Source organism: Peromyscus californicus, unplaced genomic scaffold (genome assembly GCF_007827085.1).
Source record: "Peromyscus californicus insignis strain IS unplaced genomic scaffold, ASM782708v3 Scaffold_10__1_contigs__length_136768540, whole genome shotgun sequence".
NCBI classification, from domain to species: domain Eukaryota; kingdom Metazoa; phylum Chordata; class Mammalia; order Rodentia; family Cricetidae; genus Peromyscus; species Peromyscus californicus.
Genome location: NW_026294391.1, coordinates 35,184,748 through 35,209,142, shown reverse-complemented (window position 1 = coordinate 35,209,142; position 24,395 = coordinate 35,184,748). Strand labels below are relative to the sequence as shown.

At 38.0% G+C, this 24,395-nt stretch overlaps 1 protein-coding gene and 1 pseudogene across 1 annotated transcript; one reads left to right on the top strand and one right to left on the bottom strand.

Annotated features, from left to right (window-relative positions):
* Positions 1–14,552: 14,552 nt before the first annotated feature.
* LOC128114722 (ribonucleoside-diphosphate reductase subunit M2-like) lies at positions 14,553–15,871 on the bottom strand (annotated as a pseudogene).
* Positions 15,872–20,631: 4,760 nt separating this feature from the next.
* On the top strand, positions 20,632–21,559 carry LOC128114716 (claudin-34-like). Its single transcript, XM_052744909.1, has one exon. It carries the CDS (start codon positions 20,764–20,766, stop codon positions 21,391–21,393), a length of 630 nt encoding a protein of 209 aa, XP_052600869.1. The 5' UTR covers positions 20,632–20,763; the 3' UTR covers positions 21,394–21,559.
* The last annotated feature ends 2,836 nt before the right edge of the window (positions 21,560–24,395 follow it).

The following is a 24,395-nucleotide window of genomic DNA, read 5'->3' as shown; positions in this document are numbered from 1 at the left end:
AACATAGCTATGAACCTGTGGGGTCGAGACTTGTTACAACAATGGAATACTCAGATTAATATCCCTCCAATCTCAGAAACAAATCATAAATTAGTACATGTTTCTGAGAGAAATATTAAAAGATATTATTCTAATGAGTGCTCACCAGCCATGCATGTCATACAAGAACAGGGCACAACAACTGATAATCTTCCAAAAACACTAACAGCTCTACCTTTAAAATGGTCAACAGATAAGCCTGTATGGGTTCAGCAATGGCCTTTAACAACAGAGAAACTCCAGGCTTTACAAGAGCTGGTGGAAGAACAGTTAAATGCTCATCATATTGAAGAATCAACCAGCCCTTGGAATTCTCCTGTATTTGTTATAAAAAAAAATCTGGTAAATGGAGAATGGTAACAGACCTTAGAGCAATTAACAAAGTAATTCAGCCAATGGGCTCTTTACAATCTGGAATTCCTTTGCCTACTCTGTTACCAAAAGGATGGCCTCTCATAGTTATTGATTTAAAAGACTGTTTCTTTTCAATACCCTTACAAGAAAAAGACAGAGAAAGATTTGCTTTCACAGTGCCTAATTATAATAATTTTCAACCGGTTAAAAGATTTCAATGGAGGGTTCTCCCACAGGGAATGTTGAATAGCCCAACTTTGTGCCAATATTTTGTAAAAGAGCCATTAGAAGTGGTACGTAAAAAATTTCCTGAATCTATAATTTATCATTATATGGATGACATTTTATTAGCTGATTCAAATGCAGATACTTTAGAAAGAATGTTTGAAAAAGTAAAGAAAATTTTGCCTTGCTGGGGATTACAAATTGCTTCAGAAAAGGTACAAAGAGGAGATTCTATTAATTATTTAGTATATAAATTAGAACTTCAAAAAATTAGACCTCAAAAGGTGCAAATTAGGAGAGATCGACTACAGACTCTTAATGACTTTCACAAATTATTTGGAGACATTTCTCATCTAAGAACTATTGTTGGGGTAAAAAATGATGAACTGAATAATTTGTTTAAAACCTTAGAACGTGATAAGGACTTAAATAGTCCAAGAGAATTATCACCTGAAGTTGAGAAAGAATTGGCCTTGGTAGAAAAAGAAAGTACATGAAGGGCACGTAGATCGTATTGATCCAAAGCTGGATTGCCTTTTGGTTATTTTACCTTCTAGGCATTCCCCAACAGGAATATTAATGCAAAGGGAAGATATTATATTGGAATGGATATTTTTACCAAATAAACCAAATAAAAAATTAAAAACTTATGTGGAAAAAATCTCTGACTTGATTTGGAAAGGAAAATTGAGACTTCGTCAATTAGCAGGGATAGACCCAGCAGAAACTGTCATACTTTTAACTAAGGAGGACATTGAAAAATTATGGATAGAAAATGAAGCTTGGCAAAAAGCTTGTAGTAATTTTTTGGGAGAAATTAACAGCAAATATCCCAAAAGCAATAGAATTGATCTTATAAAGAGAGCTGATTGGATCTTGCCTCAAATTGTGAGGAAAAAACCCATATCTGGAGTTCGTACATTTTATACAGATGCCAACAAACAAGGAAAGGCAGGTTACAAATCAGAAAATTTAAGTAAAGTGGTTCAAAGTCCTTATAATTCAGTTCAAAAATCAGAATTGTATGCTATTCTGTTGGTATTGATGGATTTTTCAGAACCTCTCAATATAGTAACTGACTCTCAGTATGCTGAAAGAGTAGTATTACATATTGAGACTGCAGAATTTATCCATGATGCTTCAGAATTAACTTCATTATTTATTCAATTACAAGATACAATCAGAAAAAGGAGTCATCCTTTATATATAACTCACATCCGATCCCATACTGGTCTGCCAGGCCCTCTAGCACAAGGCAATGATGAGATTGATAAATTATTGATAGGAAATGTGCTGGAGGCCTCAGAATTTCATAAAAAACATCATGTAAATAGTAAAGGTTTAAAAAAAGGATTTTTCCATAACCTGGCAACAAGCCAAAGAAATAGTGAAGAAATGTCCTACTTGTTCCTTCTACAATCAAACACCATTACCAGCAGGATGTAACCCAAAGGGTACTCAGAGGAATGAAATCTGGCAGATGGACGTGTTTCACTTTGCAGAATTTGGAAAACTGAAATATGTACACCACACTATCTATACTTATTCAGGATTTCAATGGGCAACTGCTTTGAGTTCTGAAAAAGCTGATTCTGTAATCACTCATTTGCTAGAAGTTATGGCCATTATGGGTATACCTGCACAAATCAAAACTGATAATGCTCCATCATATGTCTCTGTTAAAATGAAACAGTTTTTTGCTTATTATAATATAAACCATGTTACAGGTATACCACATAATCCTACAGGTCAAACAGTTATAGAAAGATCAAACAGAACCCTAAAGGATATGCTAAATAAACAAAAAGGAGTAACAAAACCCCCCAGAAATAGACTACATAATGCTCTATTAACTTTGAATTTTCTCAATGCCAATGAGAAAGGAACAACAGCTGCAGAGAGACATTGGATAATAGAAAAAACTACAGAATTAAATCAACCTATATACTTTAAGGATGTGCTGACCTCAGAATGGAAACCAGGATATGTGTTACATTGGGGACGAGGTTTTGCTTTTATTTCTACAGGAGAAGATAAGCTGTGGGTACCATCAAAATTGATAAAGGTTCGATTTGAACAAGAGAGACCTCTTAATTAGAGGAGGTGATAGTTCATCAACTATCGTAAACATCCAATTTAAACTAACTTACACCAGTAACACATGCCTTTTCATTTAATCAGATAACTTGTCAAAAAGGAACATCCCCCAAAAAAAACCTTGGGGAAGGTTTTTGTTTTTGTCTTTTAGGAGAATGAAGGTTAAGAAATCTGAAGAACACTCAACAAATGAGACAACTGAAGAAAAGGGACAAATCATCTATCCTAAGAAACAGAGTGAAATGGCGTATGGGTATGTTATCTAAAAATGTTTGTTTCTGCTTTTCTTTAAAGATTTAACACTATTTAACTTCTAATAGTCCCAGTTCAATTAAAATTTGAAGCTGACTTTGGAGTTGGAGAATGGCTCTCTCCTTCTTTAAACTCAAGCATGTTGTTAAAAGGAAAATGCAAACTCCCTGTATCATGCCAGAAGAAAAGAGCCATCTTCTGCTATGGGACAGGAGAAAAGCCAAATTAATTAAGGGACTATTCTATTACTAATCTCAACTCTTTGATTCTATTCTGATTCTTTAAACTTTTCTTAAAGTATGAATTTTATATCAAAATTTACAAGATTAATATATATATATAGATATATATATATATACATTTTAAACTTTGTTAAGATATAAATGGTCATATAGAGTACTAACTAATTCTAAAAAGTCGCATATATAGTCTTTGTGTTCGAGTCTCTTATCAGTTTTTTGCAGGAAATCACGGTCAGGCCTAACATCAACTGAAGTTTCCAGGAAGAAGATGGGGCCCCACAACAACAATAATTCCACGTGGACAATAATAACATCACTAAGCTGACAAACATCATCTACAGATCAGCTTTGAACTACAAAGTGCTCAGAGCAATTTTGAGAGAGCTAGCTGAGATGATCCAGTCTCAAAGACTACTTGAATAAGGATTTGAGATAAACCCTGAATTTTGGCATTATACACAGACTGGATAACGAAGGATATATTTACCTTTCCTAGAATTTGACAATTAACCTAAAATTTTTCTTTCAGGATAAAGATACCTTCGCCCATACCCAGCAGGAAGCAATTTCAAGAATACGACGCCCACATTCCCAAAGAGGTGGTGTGGGGCGGTTGGTTTTTTTGGTCTTTTAATGGGTTTTGGGTCTGGGATAATTTTCATTGATTAGGGGGGTTGGTTACAAGTTGTTGTCAAGGGTTAGGAAAAAGGCTAAGCAAAGGAGATTAGATTTAAGGTTCTTATTAAAAAAAAAGAAAGAAAAGAAAAATGTAAATACTTTACATTGGATTGGATTGTTTTATATTGTATACAAATTATATATATTGAAATTGATATTGTTAGAAAATGTTATATATATTTTTCTAATTTTACCGCTCATCTAACAATGTAATGCAATTTTCTAATCCTTGAATGTTATTACCAACTATTAGGATATAAAGAAATGAAAGTTAGTAGTTAGACATTATAATAGAACTTGTAGTTATATTAGGTATGTTTTCAAGATTGAGTAGATATATTTTAGATAGACAGGTTATCTTCAAACCCTTCAGAGATCTACAGAATATGGCATTTAAAATGTTTTAATAACTTAGAAAATTTTTCTTTTTTGTTATGACTATGAGACATGTCGGCTCCTGGCAGTACCAATCTACTTCAGAGAAAATATGGGCATTGAAGAAACTGCATATGGAGTTAACTTTCATTGTGGCAAAAGTTAGCCACTGGACAACAAAGTATCCTCGAATCAACAGGACAAAATGGACAGACAGGACATAAAACAAAGGACTATTGATTCTTGCCAAAACAAGTGTGGTTATGGCTTTATCAAAAGGCATCTTCAGAGGCCAGGACAATATGGCACCATCCCTGAAGTGGCCTTCACAATTTGGAAAAGGTACAGTGCCCTTTTCTTCGAAGGCAGCTGAACAGGCAGTGGGCCGATGGCCTCTGATGTGCAATGGAACAGCAGCTGAAACAGTTATTCTTGAAGAGTAACTAAGCTCACGCCTCTCAATAGTAGACTGGCATTTGATAGAGGGATGTGGAGAAGAATGGGATGCTGAGATGAAGCCATATATACACAGCCAAGAAGAATGGACAGCTGAATTAAAAAACCATCAACAATTTCCAGAATTTAAAATCCTGAATCATGACATGACACTAGTGGAATTCAGGTGTTTCTGGTACATGGACTACTCTCACTCAATGTGAGGTTGAACTATTGACCTTGTGTACATCCTACTTCACAAATGAGTCTGTCAGATATGCTAAGCCTATAGGCAAGATGATGCCCCAGCACTGCGGAGAAACCTCAGGTGACTGTTCAGACAGCTGGCTGTTTCTGTCAACTCACAAATTTTTTGGAAGTTGCTTGCATGCACTTCCTGTTTTTATTTTTGTTAGCTAATATTATTTCCTTCTTGGGTCTCTGAGGGAGTTGAAGATTAGTTAGTTATAGTTGAAGGTTAGTTAGTTATAGTTGAAGATTAATTAGGATACATTTTGGACTTACCAAAATAGGATAGATAATGAAATTATTTTCTCTGAATTTGTCAAATACAAATGGACTAGACATTGTTTAGGTATTTATTACTTGTATATATTGTATATAGTTATTGTACTTTTGTATATAGTTTTCCTTATATTAGTTATAAGCTTTTTCTTTTTTTTTCCTTTTTATTAAAATAGAAAAGGGGAAATATGGTGATATTTTATTTGTATTAAAATGTTATTTGTAGGTTAATAAATAAAGTTGCCCGGGGGTCAGAGCTATTAGCAAGCCATAGGAAAGCAGGGCAGTGGTGGCGTATGCTTGTAATTCCAGCACTTGGTAGGCAGAGCTGGGTAAGTCTCTGTGTGTTCAGGGATACAGCCATTATTGGATACACATGCCTTTAATCTTAATACCAATCATGGAAAACCTGGAGGCCTATACAGACAGGCTGTGAGGAGGCGGTCATGTGGTTGGGTTTACAACCAATGAGAAGGCAGGACAGGAATGCTATATAAAGACTTTAACACAGGGGTAGCTCTGGTTCGGAGAGGTAGGACCACCGCAGGAGGAAGGGTAAGGATTTAGCTCTTAGCTCTGACCTCTTGGCTTTCTTCTTTGCATTGGTTCTGTGTTTCTTATTTAATAAGAAGGTTGGATACATCTACACCCCCCCCCAAAAAAAAAAACAAAAAAACCGAGGTTTCTGCACTACATGCTGCTTTGATAGAAGCATAGACCCATTGCCTCCCCAGAGTCAGTGGAGAGCATGGCTCCCAGAGCTGGCAGTGAATTATCTCCACTATGTTGAAAAGCTGAGGTGGGCAGAGTCAGCAGCCAAGGCTGCTACTTCTGTACTAACCACTACAATTTAAAGCAATAGATTCACAGTAAGGCAGATTCAGATGGAATAAGACTTTAAATGGTTTACAGTGTATGTAAAAATGTATGTAGGCTTGGAAGAGAAAAGAAAATGAATATAGACAATTATATAAAGAAATAGTTTTAAAAAATAAAGTCTTTAAAGAGACAGTAAAGGTAGTATATAAATAATCCCCATAAAGATGGATATTACACAGAGAATCTGTATTATATTGTCTTTGGGATTTTTAACTGCAGAAAGACATTTGATTGTAAAAGCTGCTGAGCTAAACCATGTTTTAAAGGTATCTTGACTTCAAAGTTTGGATCTAAGGATATGTTGCTTTGGAAAGGAGGCTTTGCTTTTGTTTCCACAGGAAGCAAGAGGCTATGGATTTGTTCCAGATTAAGATACATTATGTTTGATCAGCCAAGACCTCCTGAAATGTCTCCAATGACACCATGGCCCAGATCATCCAATATCCAAAATCAACATAAAGGCAACTGGCTCAGAGAATACAGCATTACAGACTACTTGAGTAAGGACTTGACCATAATCCTAAAATTTTCTTTGTGTCCTCATAAGATTACCAGCACCCTCTGTCAGCAGGAAGTAGCCTAGAACACTACCCCTACATCCCCAAAATATGGATTATGGATGTTTGTCTTTGTTTAGATTGTTGGTTACAAATTGTTGTTGGTCATAGTCAACCTCTTTCTAAAAGAGGAAAGGGAGATATGATATAGAAATATAGGATAAATATTTTGCATTGCTGTAGATTTTAGTTTATTGATACAAATTTAGAGTTGATTTTGTTACACTAAATATATATATATATATATATATATATATATATATATATATATATATGTATTTACTCTCGTTTAAGGTATTATGTTTATGTAACTCATTTAAGTTGTAATGGATAATTAAGAAATACAGATTAATAGTTAATCATCTATGATAACCAAACTTGTAGTCATGTTAGTTAAGTTTTCTAGATATACATAGATATATTTCAATTAAGTACGTAATCTTCAAACACTTCAAAGACCTACAGAATATGGCATTTAAAATGTTATAAGAACTTTGACTTTCTGGACATTGAGACATGTCTGCACCTGGAGTCACCAATCTACTTCAGAGAAGATAATGGGCATTGAAGATATTCATTACGGAGTTTGCTTTCTTTGTGACAAAAGTTAGCCACTGGGCAAAAAAAGTGCCCTTATGTCGACTGCTTGATAAAATGTTGTATAAACTGGACATGCAGGACCCATAGGAAGGTGACCACTGAACTTTACAAGGTGAAATTGTCTTTCAGGTTCCTGCTTTGCAGAAGAGACTGCCAGACATTCTACAGGACACAGAGAAAAAATGACTGAGAAACTAGGCCTATGGCCTGAAGACGGATGCCCCAATGTTGCAGAGGAACTTTGGGTGACTGTCCAGGCAGCCAGCTGTCTCTGTCATTTTCAGAATTTTGGAAGTTTCTTACAATGCTCTTCCTGTTTACTTGGATAATATTATATCCTTCTGAGGTCTTTGATGTAGTTGAAGACTAGATAGTTATACTTTTCCTTGGTTATGATAAGAAATAAGGTAGATAGAAAACTTAGAGTCAGAAATATAAGATAGATAGGATATCTTCTTTAATTTTTCCAAATACAAATAGACTAGATAATTGTAATTGTAATTCTTGTTTGATAACTGTTCTATTATATGTAACTTTACTATGTTAAAGTTAAAACTCCAAAGGGACATCAGCTTCATTGATGGATGCCCAGTGTTCACTGACAATAGATCCACTCAAATGACACCAGAAATAGTCAGGTGCCAATGTTACTGTTGACGTGGCAGATAACATTTTTAAGATTATTTTTATTTTGAACATTTTTTTTGTTTAACTGATAACCCAAGATGCCGTTCAAATAAACACATGCATTAAGTAGCATTAATAGAAACTCCAAAAACTAAATTAGTGCTTGTCAAGCCCTTCCTTGGCATTCACTCAACATGTGACAGAAAGACAATACATATTATTAGAAATGCTCACTTAAAAGGCCCAGCCATGAAGTACTTAAAATAATCATGATGTTTAGAAACTTCAATAGCTTAAAATAATGCATTGAAAATATGTTACTTCTTTCTCTGTATTTTTAAAGTGATAATTTGCTATTAATGACAAATGTATACAGTAACATTTTTAATATTAATATTGAAATTATGATATAATTACACTTTCCCCTTCCCTTTCCTCCCTCTAAACCTTCCCATATACCTGTCTCTACTGTCTTTCAAATTCATGGCCTCTTTTTGAACTATTAGTTGTTACATGTGTATGTGTATGCATATATTTTTTTCTGAATATAACTTGCTTAGTCTGTATAATTTTTAAAAAATATTTTATGGTAAAAATAGAAAAAAATGATTCAAGAATATGGCTTGCAGGGCTGAAGAGATATAGTTCAGCATTTAAGAGTGCTTTTGGCTCTTGAAGACCTGAATTCAGTTCCCACTACCCACATGATGACTCACAGCCATCTGTAACTCCAGTTCCAGAAGATTTGACACTTTCTTATGAACTAAGCAGAAAGAAGTTATGTACATGGTGCACATACATACATGAAGGCCAAACACTCATGAACATACTATTAAGTTGATGGAATCTGTATTAAGTGAGTAAATAAAATCATTGTGACTTATCATAACTTTAGTCATGTCACACTTACTGATTTTAGTTGCCTGCAGCATGTAACTTGGCCAAATGAAAACCAGTCAAAACCCCAGAAAAAATTAGGAAAGGCCCCTTTAAATTTCTAGGTGTATGTATTTTGCAAATGGCTTTGCACTCCTGAGTGCCTATGTCATCTTTATAATTGGAGATAAACTGTAGTTAAAAGAGTGAATGGGCAGATGGTCTTGGAACCACAGCCTGATAAAGACAGTGAGTCTAATCTGTAGGTACAGTTGTTCCCTTGTTTACAAGCATGCAGTCTAGGACACAATGACTACTGCAAACCCCACATAGTATTTCAAATGTAGGGGGAAAATTCATGTGTCAGTGTTATTCTTTCTATTCTTATGGGTATCGAATAGTTATGACCAAAATATAGGTCAATATATTATAGAATATTTAAAAACAAATACAATGGTGATTAATCTCACAATAAAATGTTAAATACTTATGAATGTTGAAAAAAGTTATGGTGGATCCCTGACTTTAAGCTCTACTATAGAGTTAGAGTAATAAAAACAGGTCAGTATTTGCATAAAAAGAGATATGATTTGAAGATCCTGACAGTAATCCAAATACCTATGAACACCTGATTTTTAACAAAGAAGCTAAAATTATATAATGAAAAAAGAAAGTATCTTCAACAAATGATGCTTGCATAATTGGATGCAGCATGTAGAAGAATACAAATAGATCCATATTTATCCCCATGTACAAAACTCAAGTCCAAATGGATCAAAGACCACAATATAAATTCAACTACACTGAACCTGATAGAAGAGAAAGAGGGAAGTAGCCTTGAATGCACTGGCACAGCAGACTACTTCCTCAATATAACACCAGTAGCACAGATAATGAGAGCAATAATTAATAAATGGGACCTCCTGAAACTGAGACGTTCCTGTAAGGCAAAAGACATGGTCAACAAGACAAAAACAACAGCCTACAGAGTGGGAAAAGATCTTCACCAACCCCACATTTCACAGAGGGCTGATCTCCAAAATATATAAAGAACTCAAGAAACTAGAAATCAGAATGCCAAATAATCCAATTAAAAAATGGGGTACAGATCTAAACAGAGAATTCTCAACAGAAGAATCTCAAATGGCTGAAAAACATTTAAGGAATGGTTCAACATCCTTAGCCATCAGGGAAATGCAAATCAAAATGACTCTGAGATACCATCTTATATACCATCTGAGATACCATCAGAATGGCTAAGATCAAAACCACTGAAGACAGCTTATGTTGGAGAGGATGTGGAGCAAGGGGAACACTCCTCCACTGTTGGTGTGAATGCAAACTTGTACAGCCACTTTGGAAATCAGTATTGCAGTTTCTCAGAAAATTGGGAATCAGTAAGTCTTCCTCAAGACCCAGCTATACCACTCTTGGGCATATACCCAGAAGATGCTCGATCATACCACAAGGTCACTTGCTCAATTGTGTTAATAGCAGCATTATTCATAATAGCTAGAACCTGTAAACAACCTAGATACCCCTCAAGCAAAGAATGGATAAGAAAAATGTGGTACATATACACAATGGAGTATTACTGAGCAATAAAACAATGGCATCATGAAATTTTAAGGGAAATGGATGGAACTAGAAAGAATCAACCTGAGTGAGGTAACCAAGACACAAAAAGACAAACATGGTATGTACTCACTCTTAAATGGGTATAAGACACAAAGCAAAGTATAATCAGACTATAATCCAGAACCCCAGAGAAGCTATGTAAAAGTAAGGACCCTAAGAGAGATACACATGGAGGGCTCCATGAAGGGAAAAAAGTTAAAATCTCGTGGGTAAACTGGGAGGGTGGGGGATAAGGGAGGGGAATGGGGATGGGAAAAGGAAGGACTGAGATGGCCGAGTGGAGGGAGGGACCAAAAGGGAGAGCAATGAAAGAGATATCTTGGTAGAGGGAACCATTAAGGAGTTAGGGAGAAACATAGTACTAGGGAAATCCCCAGGAATACACAAGGATGACACTAGCTAAGACTCCTAGCAATAATGGAGAGGGTGCCTAAATTCACCTTCCCCTATAATCAGATTGGTGACTACCCTAATTGTCATCATAGAACCTACATCCAATAACTGATAGAAGCAGATGCAGTGATCCACCAGCAAGCACTGGGCTGAGCTCCTAGACTTCAGTTGGAGAGACAGAGGAGAGATCAAAGGAGCAAGTGAGGTCAAGATTATAATGGGGAAAATCACAGAGAGCTGACCCAAGGTGGTGGGAGCTCGTGGACTCTGGCCTGTCAGTGGGGGAACATGCATGGTCCCAAACTAGGCTCTCTGAATATGAGTGACAGTTATGTGGCTAGATCTGCTTGGAAAGCCCCTGGAAGTGGGACCAGGACTTATCCCAGGTGCATGAAATACCTTTTTGGAACACAGTCCCTAGAGTGGGATACCTTGCTCAGCCTTGATGCATGGGGGAGGGACTTGGTTCTGCCTCAGTTTAGAATGCCAGACTTTGTTGACTCCCCAAGGCAGGCCATACCCTCTTTGGGGAGTGAATAGGGGTGGATGGGGAGAGATGGGTGCTCGGGATGTCTTTCTGTATGCTGTGAATGCGTGTTGCTCTGATTTGGTTGATAAATAAAACACTGATTAGCCAGTAGCCAGGCAGGAAGTAGAGTATAGGCGGGATAAGCAGAGAGGAAAATTCTGGGAAGAGGAAGGCTGAGTCAGGAGTTGCCAGACAGACACAAAGGAAGCAAGATGTGAAGGCAGAACTGAGAAAAGGTACCAAGCCATGTGGCTAAACATAAAGAAGAATTATGGGTTAGTTTAAATGTAAGAGCTAGTCAGTGGTAGGCCTGAGCTAAAGGCTGAGCAGGTTTGATTAATATAAGCCTGTGTGTGTTTACTTAGGTCTGAGCATCTGTGGACCAGGTGGGACATAGGAAAACTCCAGCTACAGATGGGGGGACAGGAAAGGGGAAGGAGGGGGAAGTGGGGTTGGTATGTAAAATGAAAAAAACTTCTTTAAAATTAAATAAGTTAAAAAAAAAGAATATGATGGGACATGCCTAAAACCCCTGCCTTCTGCAGTGGAGTAAGGAATGTCACATCCTCAAGCTATATGGTGAGAATGCCTCAAAAATCATGAACAAAGACAAAGAAAACATTATATTGCTATTTAATCCATCACTTTATATCAACCTTTACATCATTTTCTACCTGCATCTCTTCTTTATGGTAAAATTAAAAACATGGTTATACTAATGTGACATTTTTTTTAAAGAATAACATTTAAAAATATATTTTTCTTTGCATTGTTCTGTTGACTGTATGCGTATCTACGCACCACATATCCAGACACCCCTGAGGGCCAGACGAGGGCATTGGCTCATATAGTCGGACTTTCTTAGGACTGCCAGCTCCTAAGTAATGACAGAGATTTTTTATTAATTATGAAATCTTAGTTTTAGTTTAGTATTCTTCCCATCAAGCTCTTAAAACTTAAATTAACCCATTTATATTAATCTATGTTCTGTCATGTGGCTCATTACCTCTCCTCAGTACCATATGTCCAACTTTCTTGGCATCTGGCTGGCAAAACTCCCCTCCTCAGATTCTCTCCCCGAGTTCCTATCTCTGTTCAGAAGTTCTACCTATCCTCTTCCTGCCTAGCTATTGGCCATTCAGCTCTTTATTGAACCAATTAGAACCTTAGGCAGGTGAGGCAAAACAGAGACACATCTTCACAATGTGCAAAAAGATTATCCCAAAAGGATCCCCTTGAAATGAAGGTACAGATATTGATATGCCTTGTCAGTGTTAGGAATAGAAACCAGATACCAAGGAAAGCAGATGCTATTAACCTCTAAGATACTTCTCTAGCCCCTAAAATTTTAAAGTTATGTGTAGGTATGTGTGTTGATGTGGGTATATGCCATGTATGTGGATATACCTTCAGAGACCTGAGGAGAGAGTTGGGTATCCAAGAGCAGGAGTTAGAGGTAGTTGTGAGCCATGTGACATGGGAGTTTAGAACTCAAATCACATCCTCTAGAAGAGAGGCAAATGCTCCTAATCTCTAAGCTATCTCTCCAGCCCCAAATAGACACATTTTGAATATCTACATTTCACTAAGCAATATGAAAAACTTTCTTCCAGTATATTTCTTTTTTTAATTTTGAAACTTTTTTTATTAATTTCAAGTAACAATAATTTAAAACGTATAAACTATCTCATAGTACAAAACAATAATGAAAGGGGACCAGGGATCAAACAGCTGATACGCATCAGTTAACAAACACACTTGCTTTCGCTGTTTTGATGTAAGACAATTCCACTTATGTACCCCTAACCAGCCTCTCAAACTCACTAGGTGAATTCTAGATTATTCCCTAAACACAAAACAGATCAATGCACATAAAAGCAGATTAATTTGCACTAGCTGTTAGCTGCATTTACTGGTCTGCATTTCAGCCTGACAATCTGAGTGGAACACACATTAACAGCCCATGTAGTACTGGTTTCTGGTGTTTAGGAATTCCCCAAGTAAAGCCAGGTATGGTGGCACAAACCTTAATCCCGGTGTTTGGGAGACTTAGGCAAGTTTAAGAGACTAACATAGTCTACACAGCAAGTTCCAGGCCTAGTCAGTTAATAAGTGGATTAAATTTCAACAGTACCTGTTCACACAATCAAAAGTCTCCTGGATCTTTTAGGATAGCCGATTTCAGTCACAGCTTTACTACTGACAAAAACCAAGAGTGTGTGTGGGTCACTATTGAAAATCCTACCTATAAAGCCCTTTCAGTACTCCATACTAAACAGAAATGGGGCAAAGTATAACTTGTAAAAAGAAAGATACTGCTTTTCACACAAATGAAGACCAGGACAAGGCACCAGCAAGTGTCCCAAATCATGCCTAAGTTTCTAGTGACTCAAAGTTGGACGTTCTATGAAGCAGATGTCCTGGTCTCTGGGATAACATACACCCTGTACATGACTAGCACCAGCAGGCTAATGCCTAGATCTCACAGGATTGACTTCAAAGCTGATGAAAAATCATTTGAAGTCACTGAAGAACACAAAGCTTGGAAATGACATGCTTACCCAACACTAACTTCTTAGTCACTTTTTTTTTTTTTTTTTTGGTTTTTCGAGACAGGGTTTCTCTGTGTAGCTTTGCGCCTTTCCTGGAACTCACTTGGTAGCCCAGGCTGGCCTCGAACTCACAGAGATCCGCCTGGCTCTGCCTCCCGAGTGCTGGGATTAAAGGCGTGCGCCACCACCGCCCGGCCTTAGTCACTTTTTAATCAGCTGTAATCAGTGGTAAATAGAACACTTGGTGCTTGGTCTAGAAACCAAATAAACCAGGCTTTCCCCCTTGACTGTGTGAAAAATGCCAGGTTTATTTACAAACTTAAGTAAACTCTATAGAGTCCGCAGGAAGCAGTGAATGAGGCTGACAACTTTAAATGGCCTTGTGGCAACTAAATGTTTAAATCGTGCTTGCCTAGATCAATGCTGGTAGTGCTTTGAGGCTAAAGGTGACCAAGTACAGGATCTCCCCTAAGAATTCAAGTACCTTTTGTTGATAAACATCCTTTCTTCTTCTAGTGACCCAACTAGCAAAAAAAGCACCGACTGAGGTAGCCACACAGTTTTTGGACACCGGTTAACAAATTTAATGACAATTTATGGTGTAGCCAGTTGATTGTCTTTTTGCTGATTTTTTTTATGACATGGGGAGGAAAATCAGCAAAGAGCACAGTCAGTTTACTTAGAAATCAGTATCCAAGGTAAAAGAATTCTCTGTTGAATTTGACATCACCCTCATCCTCTGGTACTCGCTCTCTCGCTTCACAAAGAAGTTTGTCTTTCCTTCTAGTGAAATATTTTCCATGAATTCAAATGGATATTCTACTTCGAAAATCTTGTTAAACCCCAGCTCCAGCATCAGCCTGTCCACCACAAATTCAATGTACTGCTTCATCAGATTGTGGTTCATCCCGATGAGCTTCACAGGCAAGGCCTCCGTGAGGAACTCCTGCTCTATCCTCATGGCGTTGGTAATTATTTCTCTTATTCTCTGCTCCGATGGCTTGTGTACCAGGTGCTTGAACATCAGGCAGGCAAAGTCACAATGTAATCCCTCATCTCTGCTGATAAGTTCATTGCAAAATGTAAGGCTGGGCATCAGTCCCTGCTTCTTCAGCCAGAATATTGATGCGAAAGAACCAGAAAAGACGATGCCTTCCATGGCGGCAAAGGCCACAACACGTTCTCCATATGTAGCCTCTTTGTCCCCAGTCCAACGCAAGGCCCAGTCGGCCTTCTTCAAACAAGGCATCGTTTCAATAGCATTGAAGAGATACTCCCTCTCCTTGGAATCTTTAATGTAAGTGTCAATAAGGAGACTGTACATTTCAGAATGTATGTTTTCTATGGCAGTTTGGAAGCCATAGAAACAGTGGGCCTCTGTAACTTGAACCTCTTGGCTAAATTGTTTCACCACGTTCTCATTGACTATACCATCACTCGCTGCAAAGAAAGCCAGAACGTGAGATATAAAATGTCTCTCATTGGGTTTCAGAGCTTCCCAGTACTGAATATCCTTGGGAAAGTCTACCTCCTCAGCAGTCCAAAAGGAGGCCTCAGCTTTCTTGTACATCTGCCAGATATCATGGTATTTGATGGGAAAGATGACGAAGCGGTGGGGGTTTTCTTTCAACGGCTCATCCTCAATGCTGGGGTGAGTAGATACATTTTCAGTTCGGCTGGGTCCTGTAAGACACTCCTCACAACCTTGCTGTCCAGGACGCAGGTCTCGCTGAGGATCAGGGAAATGTTCTCCTTGTCAGCCAGGCTGAGTTACTTCAATGGCAACACCTTCAGCTGATGCTGGTTCGTGATGGTGGCGAGCAAGACATGGACAGAGAGCATGGCAAGCAAGAGCAGAGGCTGAGGCAACGAGAGGAGAGCAAGGCAGCTGGAACCCGGGGCCCCAGTATATTTCAATGCAGTGCAAAGTTGCTCTATAATACTTTGTACCACAAACTATAATTGTTTATTCATTGTAATTTGTAAAGGTATTTGAGGAGTTTTTCCCTTTCATTGCAGCTATAATCTCATTGGCTATAGAATTCACCTGGACCTTTCTGCACATCTCTGATGTATTAGCTGGGTGCTTTCTTTGACTGTTGATACCAAGTCTGTTATTCCAATAACTAGGGACAAAGCATTAATACATATGAGCCTATGGTGGCCATTCTCATTCACACCACTGCATTCCACTCCCTGACCTCCATAAGCTTTGCAACAATATAATGAGGCAAAATACATTGCATCCAATTTCAAAAGTCCCTGGAGACCTTTACAGTCTCAACAGGGTCTCAAAGATCATAGCCTTTCCTGATTTTCAAGGGAATCTCCTAACTGTAACCCAATGTACATTCAGAAAGCAAATCACATATTTCCAACATAAAATGCATCTCTAAGTGGCAATGAATTTTCTAAAGTATCACCTCTTCCAATGACAGGGGATAGAAACTATTCTTCAAAGAGGGAGAAAGGGAAAGCAACTGACGATAGGTCTGAATCAGTCAGGTATATAAAGACCACGAAGAGGGAATCCCATTGGTAAACACCAAATCCTGCAAATGTTGACAAGAAAGTACATCACAAAAGAGAGCACAGACAATGCCACAGTCTCCCCCCACCCCACCAACAGTGTCAAGACTCAAACATTAGTGACAGCAAACAGGTAGGTGAGATCAAGTGAGGCTTGGAATTTGATGACACAATAGAATTCTTAGAACTAGAAGTAGCCAATAAAAGGCCAAGAGCCCAGAGCTCACTGTGAAGTCAGCAAGGAGCCTCAAAAGACAAATGAGAGGAGCAGATTCCTTGCCAGCTCCACTGGTCTATATAGCTGGCTGTCCTGTTACATCACCTACCATCAGTTCACTTGACGACAGCATCTCTGGTTAGTAGAGCTTCCATCTATCTTTATTGTATACTCTAAATAATGAGGTTAAAATTTCATTCCTATCAAAATTCACCACTGACCATTTTCTGTATATAGTTCCACAACAGAAAGATCATACACTGCTGTGTTGGGGAACCATCACAACTTTCTATCTTCTCTAGCTAAATTCTAGAATTATCAAGTGTCACCTCTTATTTCTCCATGCTCTGGGCCCTAGCAACCATCATTATGTTTTTTTGACTCTGTGGGGTTGAACCCCCTAGACTTCCTTAGCAGAATCCCATGGTATTTGAGATAACTTCTGTCTTATTTACTGTTCTATTACTGTGGAGATATATTGGTAAAGGCAACTCTTATGAATGTAAACATTTAATTGGAGACTTGCCTACAGTTTTAGAGGGTTAGTCTGTAATATCATGGTAGCAAGCAATGAATCCATAGCAGAGAACTCACACCTGATCCACAAATTGCAGGCAGAGAGAGAGGGAAAGGGAGAGAGAGAGAGAATGAATGAGCAAAAGAGAGAAAAAGAGAGAGGGAAAGGGAGAGAGAGGGAGCCTGGGCCTTGTATGGGCTTTTAAAACTTCAAAGTCCACCACAGTGACACACTGCCTTCAACAAGGTCACACCTTCTAATCCTTCTCAAACAATTCCACTATCTAGTGACAAAGCATTCATACATATGAACCTAAGAGGGTACTTCTGTTTCACATCACTACACTAATTCCCTGGCCTCCATAGGCTTTGTAGCATTCTCAAAATGCAAAATGCATTCCATTCAGCTTCCAAAGTTCCTGTAGTCCTTCCCCAGGCTCAATACTGTCTCAAAGTCCAAAGTCTCTCCTGAGACTCAAGACAATTTCTTAACTGAAACCACATATAAAAATCAAAAATCAAATCACATAATTCCAATATACAGTGGCATAGAATATGCATTACCATTCCAAATTAGAAGTAAAAGGGCACAGTGGGGAAATACTGGACCAATCCAAGACAAAAAACCATCAGGATAATTCCAAGTCATGTCTCTCTATGCACTATGGCAGAGGATATAGATGACTCCTCCTTTCCAGCTTTATTGTCTGCAACTCAGGTCTCTGTCTTGGGCTGGCTTTCTACCTTGTCTGCAGTTCTTGGCAGTTATCCCATGGCTTTTCATCTCCAACATGTTGGGGTCTCCAATGCATGCCAGGTTTCATTTTTACAGCTTCACAAAGTGGCCCCTCTGGAGCTCCATGCAGGGATACTTCTGCCACAGAACATGCCTTGCTGGCTTTTCTTCACCACGTAGGAGATTCCACAACCCCTTTCCTTTATCTCTCTTGACTCTAAATCCAAAACGATGTGTCTGGTATTTCCAAGTTTTGCTGGTTGTTGGGGGTTGAGCTAGGTCCAGTCCTTGAATTACATTTTCATAAGATTTCAATTGCTTATGGCTTTCTTTTCTTGTTAAGCTTCCCTTTAATTCCTTTCTAAAATTGGGATCTCAGCTGGATGGAGTCTTTCCCTGAGGTAAACATTCCTTTTATTCAATTTTTGATCAGGTTTTTCTTTAAACTTCTCATATGCTTGAGAATATGACTTGGATCCAACCATGTATTTTCTGATTCTTTTTTCCCATCTAACTGCACAGTCTGTATTTCTATTTTTCCTGTCTTTTTCATTGTAGATCTGCACAACCATGATCACCAATAACCATATTTTTAAATCAATATTAGGCTGTCATAAATCTCCTCTTTCAAAGACATTAATCCAAAAGTCTTCAGTTTAGCCTCTGGCAAATTTTTAGAAGGGCAAAAAGAAGCCACATTCTTTTTTTTGAAATCATTTGTTCATTTATTCATTAATATGTTGTCAAATTCAGTATTCTATACACTATGATGTTTATTCCATTTTTGTTGTATTAGAGTACATATTTATAAAAATATCCAACTTATTTTTATGAAGATATTAAATATTTTTGAAAAAGAATCATTTTATTACTGCTCTCTAGCAACAACCCTGAAAACACTCTTTCCAATTAAGTAGCTACTTCAGCACATTTGCTCAGTGCCAACTTCTAAAGTCTAAGTTTACATGGTTCTCTTCCACAGAACACCACTTCACTGTTACATGGGATGCAAACAACATTTTTGTAATAAATATGTTTCTCTTTGATATAGAACCTTTTTTTACCCTTCCCAGCAATCACGCAAATAGATTAAAAATGCAACCTTCAAAAGGCACACAAATTTACACTTTTAATTTTTTATTGTCTTAAAATTGTACAGGTCCTTTACAGTACACTATTTTATTATTTAAATGACCTCTAAACATTAATGTACAATGAATATCTATTTGGAAGTTCAACCATGAATTCAGAGTTCATTAAACACTGGTATCTATTCAGCTAATATTTATTAACAGGCAATTGATGAGGCTAGTCACAAGCCACAGTGCAGGCTTTGCCCTTGGAGAACATTAACTAGTTTGGTCTACATTTCTAGTTATTTGGGTGGAAAAAAAAAAACAAAACCATTTTGATTCAATCAAGAATTTCGATGAATTTATTGTTCCTAAGATGTATCCACTTAAAAGGTAAGTGCAGTCCACCAATGAAGCATACTGTCATGTTGACTTTTGTAAAAAAGAATGGCTGATTGTTTTGGAGTGATTTATTAGCACTAGAGGACAAATCAGAAAATGGTATCAGATTTAGATTTCTTCTGTGACTATACTTTCTTATTCCAGGACACAGCTTTCACTCTGTAAAACTTTGTCCCCAAAGGAAATTTAAATCTGTTTTGTGCCTTTTTAGCTTGACAATATTCCTTTTCCATTACTTTTCCAAGGACCCAGGGTCTTCTAGATGCGCCTGGAGCTCCCTCACCTGGTTTGAGGTCCAGAGCAGGAAGAGACTCTGAATACAGGAAATACAAAGTAGGACTAACAGTAAATAATTGTCATGCCACTCATCTAGGATTATGAGAACCAAATCTCCCACCTGAAAATCTCGAATGGCTATATTTTCAGAATGCCGTGAAGACATTGAGGACATGCTCTGAGACATCAGTCTTTGATTTAACCACTTGTTTTCTTCTTCTTTCAACTGCAATGTCCATTCTAGAAGCATGATCCTCTGTTTTTCTTCAGATAGCTTGCTTTCTTGGACAGACATCATGCTTGTCTCCATTGCCAAGCCCACTTTTCCTTCATCTGCTGTCCCCACGGCTGATCTCTCTGTCTCACCTAGGAGCTCAGGTGCACAAGCTCCATAAAGCTCTGGGGCTGCAACCAGAGGTGCCGAGGGAATAAAACTGCTAGTACACAGTTTACTCACTTCTTCAAGTTTTTTTTTTCTTCAAGCAAACGAGCTCGATCTTCATAAAGTGACTCTATCAAGTCTTTATCATGCTCTTGTTGTTGCATTGTACTTTTTAACATATCACTAAGATCATTTATAATGTTTTCTTTCCTCATTTTCTCTCTTGTTAAAACAGTGTTAACATTGGTCTGTTGTTCAGCAATCAAAGTTGTTCAAACATTTTACCTTTCTTCATTCTTTCTTTTTTCTTATTCTTCAAGCTGTTCTAAAACCTTAGCTTTTTCTTCCTGAAGCTTCTCTTGAAGTTCAGAAACTAAGCTTGAAGAATCTTCTCTGGATCATTCAAAGGCAGGACTTTTGGCTATTTGATTCTCAAGATATTTAATTTTTTCTAATAACTCTTTCTCAACAAGTTCTCCCTCCAATTTAAATTCATCTAGCGCAGTTTGAACAGCTTCATCTTTTTCACAAGTAAGCTTCTGAATTAGCTGTTCTTTGTCTTGTTCGTGGCTCGTGATCAATTTCTCTTTTTCTCACACCACATCCAAGTCAGCAGATCTTCAGGCCAAGGCCCACTCTGTCAAACATAATGCTTTTCTCCAAGTATTGTAAACCCGAGTACACTGTCCTTATCTTGAATAACTGTCTTCGTCTTGTCTTGTATATCTTTGCAGTTCTCGAGTATTCGCTGTCATCATCATGTTGAAAAACTACAATCACCAAATGGGAGGTTTTGCTTTGACCATGGTCGCCTGGCTACTTTGCTGCATCTCCATGAGGCTCCCTCAGTGGCAAGTATGGCACTATGAAGATCCTATGACTTTCAAGCCTACAGTAGCTTTTGTGGGCATATGGAGAGCCTGTGTTTTCCACAATGGCAGCAACTCCAGCAACATCAGAATATGTCATCAATACAACTACCGTGACTCCTTTGTTCCACTGTATATTCGAATAAACCAGCACCTGTTGCTGGTGTCTAGCTTGCTTGGGCTCTTTGGGAAAATCACCACCATTATTGCTCTTTGGACCATGTGTATGGGAAGAGTACGGCGGAATGCCATCTGCAATCCATTCAGCCTTTCAGGGATTCTGAACATGATCGCTAGCAGCTTACTTTACCTTGCTGTTTTATTAAATTACGTATCCACCATTCGCAAGTGGGGGGTTGCCTTCCCACCATCTTTCAATATGCCTTCCCACCCTGACACTCAGAAGATTGGCAGTGCCATGGCTCTGGTAATTATAGCTGCTGTTTTCTTTCTATTCAGTGGCACAATTTTCCTTTCTTCGAATTTAGCCATAGGCAAGACACCCCATTCCAAAATTTAAAAGTAAATTGCTGTCTTATACCACCTTGAAACTCCAGCAAAGATAACATTCATCATGTGTTTACATAAGTTTTCAAAGAACTCAAAATGATGCCAAATGTGGCCTGTGGGAAAACAAATGGTCAAGTTGACCTCATATTTTTGTCTTTTTTTGTTTCCTTAATTCATTATTTGATATGGGCTTTCATTAAAAATCTTATTTGAATTGTCATATAAAAATCTGTGTTTTATTTACTGTCAACAAAAGTAAATAATAAGCTTAATCCATATTGAAGTGAGTGTCAGAGTACATTAATCTCTCACATTGCTCTTGAATCCAAGGCTCAAAAAAGAACCTGGACTGTTTCCCCCTTCCCTCTTATCCATCTATATCTGTCTACTCTAAGACTCTTTCCTAGGGAAATTCACCTCCCCTCCCTGGTCCAATACTCTGTAGCTAACCTCTGTGGTTCTATGGATTGTAGTCTTCTTAATGAAGAATTAAAAGCTAATATCTACATAAGCAAATATACTCATTCATAAAATGTTAGTCTTTCTGTGTCCGGGTCACCTTACATTGATTATTTTCTAGTTCCATCCATTTACCAGAAAATTTAATCATTCCATTTTTTTAACAGCCGAGTAATATCCCATTCTGTAAGTTTTTTTTCCACATTTTCTTTTTCCACTCACCCATTGACAGACATCTAGATTATTTCCAATTAATGGATATTATGAATAGAGCAACAATGAACTTGTTTGAGCAAGTGTCTTCTTGAGTAGTGGTTCAGAAGGGTGGAACAATTCTTTGTCCTTCTCTTCTGGCACTTTCTTTGGAATGCTGACCCCAGCCTACGTATGCTTTCACCCCCTCGTACTGTGGACTTCCTGACTCTCTGAAGTTCCCCTCTTCACTGTCCCTGCCTGCTGCCCTTTGACTGTGCTAGTCTCACCTCAAACTGCATATTTTATTTTGTTCCCTTCTCTTCTTCACTCTCCTCCTCTGGACAGTTCCCAGATTTATACCTTGCCTACACCTGTATAATGTTCTGAATTATAGTTATTTGTCTTTGAGTTTGAATTTGAGTCTGCTTTTGTTCTGGCTAGTTTTATGTCAACTTGACACAAACTAGTATCATCAAAGAGGAGGGAGCCTTGATTGAGAAAATACCTCCATATGATCCAGATATAGGCAATTCTGTAGGGCATTCTCTTAATTAGTGACCAATGGGGGAGGACCCATCCCATTGTGAGTGGTGCTATCCCTGGGCGGTAGTCCTGGGTTATGTAAAAATGCAGGTTGAATAAGCTGTGAAAGCAAGCCAGTAAGTAGCACCCTTCATAACCTCTGCATCAGCTTCTGCCTACAGGATTCTACCCTGTTTGAGTTCCTGTCTTGACTTCCTTTGATGATGAACTATGATGTGGACTTATTAAGATGAACAAACCCTTTGCTTCCCAAGTTGCTTTGTTCATGGTGTTTCATTGCAGCAATAGTACCACTACAGCAGTCCTTAAATCATTTTACTAATGAGTCTAAAAACCACAAGGGAGAATTTCCTTAGTGATGTATGTTGGTTCTATTGGGGTACTCCATGATTCCCAAAACATTCCTTTTCTATTTTTTATTTCTGTAATGAGAGGAGAAAATAATCTGTCCCTGTGCTGCTAGATAGTGTCACGTTGGGACACATCCTGGGTTTTATTGGAGAAGCTGCTCAATGGATCCTTCAAACTGAGATTGTAACTTCTCCAACAATTTTCAATGTTTTTGAAAGCATATCTTGGGTTCATTGCTCTCTAGTCTACACTTAAAGATCAAAGAAAAAAACACAGAATGGATGTTCTTGTGACCTCAAGGACATTCTAATACTTTGATTTGAACATTAAAACAACCTTCTGTTCTGTCTTCCATGCCTACAGCTTATTATTCTAATAACTATTACCATGACATCTATCTCACCTCTGTGTCTACACATAGGCTATGAATATCCTTTACCTCTTACACCTGGCTGTTATACAAATGGAACTGCCAGTGTAATTTTGGGTCTTCTACTAAGGACTACTGAATGGGTAACCCAGGTACCACATCAATTACTCCACTCATCAGTAAGATGTCATCTTCAGTCATTGCCCTAAGTCCCTGAATGGCAGTTGGGGTTACCTCTTGAGAAGTGGGGAATGTTTAGGACATGAGATAGACATAAGACAGGCAGCTCGGGGGAAGGAATCTAAAATCTGCAGTTCCAGAAATGTGCCTGGTTCTGAGCCCTGCAATTGCCAGAAGGGAACTCTAGTTTCTTGTCACCTCCTTGTCTAAGGGCTGTAAGTGAGAGTAGGGTCTGAAATTCAGTTCAGACATCGACCTGTTTTGCTGATCATTGGAACTGGATCACTAGATTTTCAGGGTATAAATGAGTTGTATCTAATCTCTAGTTTTATTCCATGTTCTAAATAATTTTAAGGTCACCTCTTTAGATAGAGGACTCTCATAGGAAAGAATAGACTCTAACTCTAGGTGGAGGCATGCTTTTTTCCCTCTCTGAATAGTTTATCTAGATGGGCAGGTCAAGCACATGGTTAAGGGAACATTTCTAGAGGAGCAGGTTCACCTGGAGATAAGGTGATTTTCCTTCTCAGAATACCTAGTGCCCAGTGTAGTCCCTATGAGCCACCATGAGGTTCGGTGGCTCTACCAGCCTTTCTGGATTCAAAGACATAGTCTTTTTACTTTTCATTTGGATGTTTTCCTGAGCCTAAAGATGCTTTGTGCTCCCTGGTACTTTTAGGCTTCCTGACTCTTTCTCTAAATCTCCCCATCACACCATGCAGCTGCCTGCTGTCATGTGGCTGACCTCAATGCAAGCTTATCTGAAAAGGAATGTTTTTTTCCCTCCTTCTCATCTCCATTCTACACAGTTGCCATATTATACTTTACTTGCATTGTGTATTTTTTTGAACTCTGATACATTGTTCCTCAGCTTATAAAAAGAGGAGGCATTTTCTTTGTATACTATACCTTTA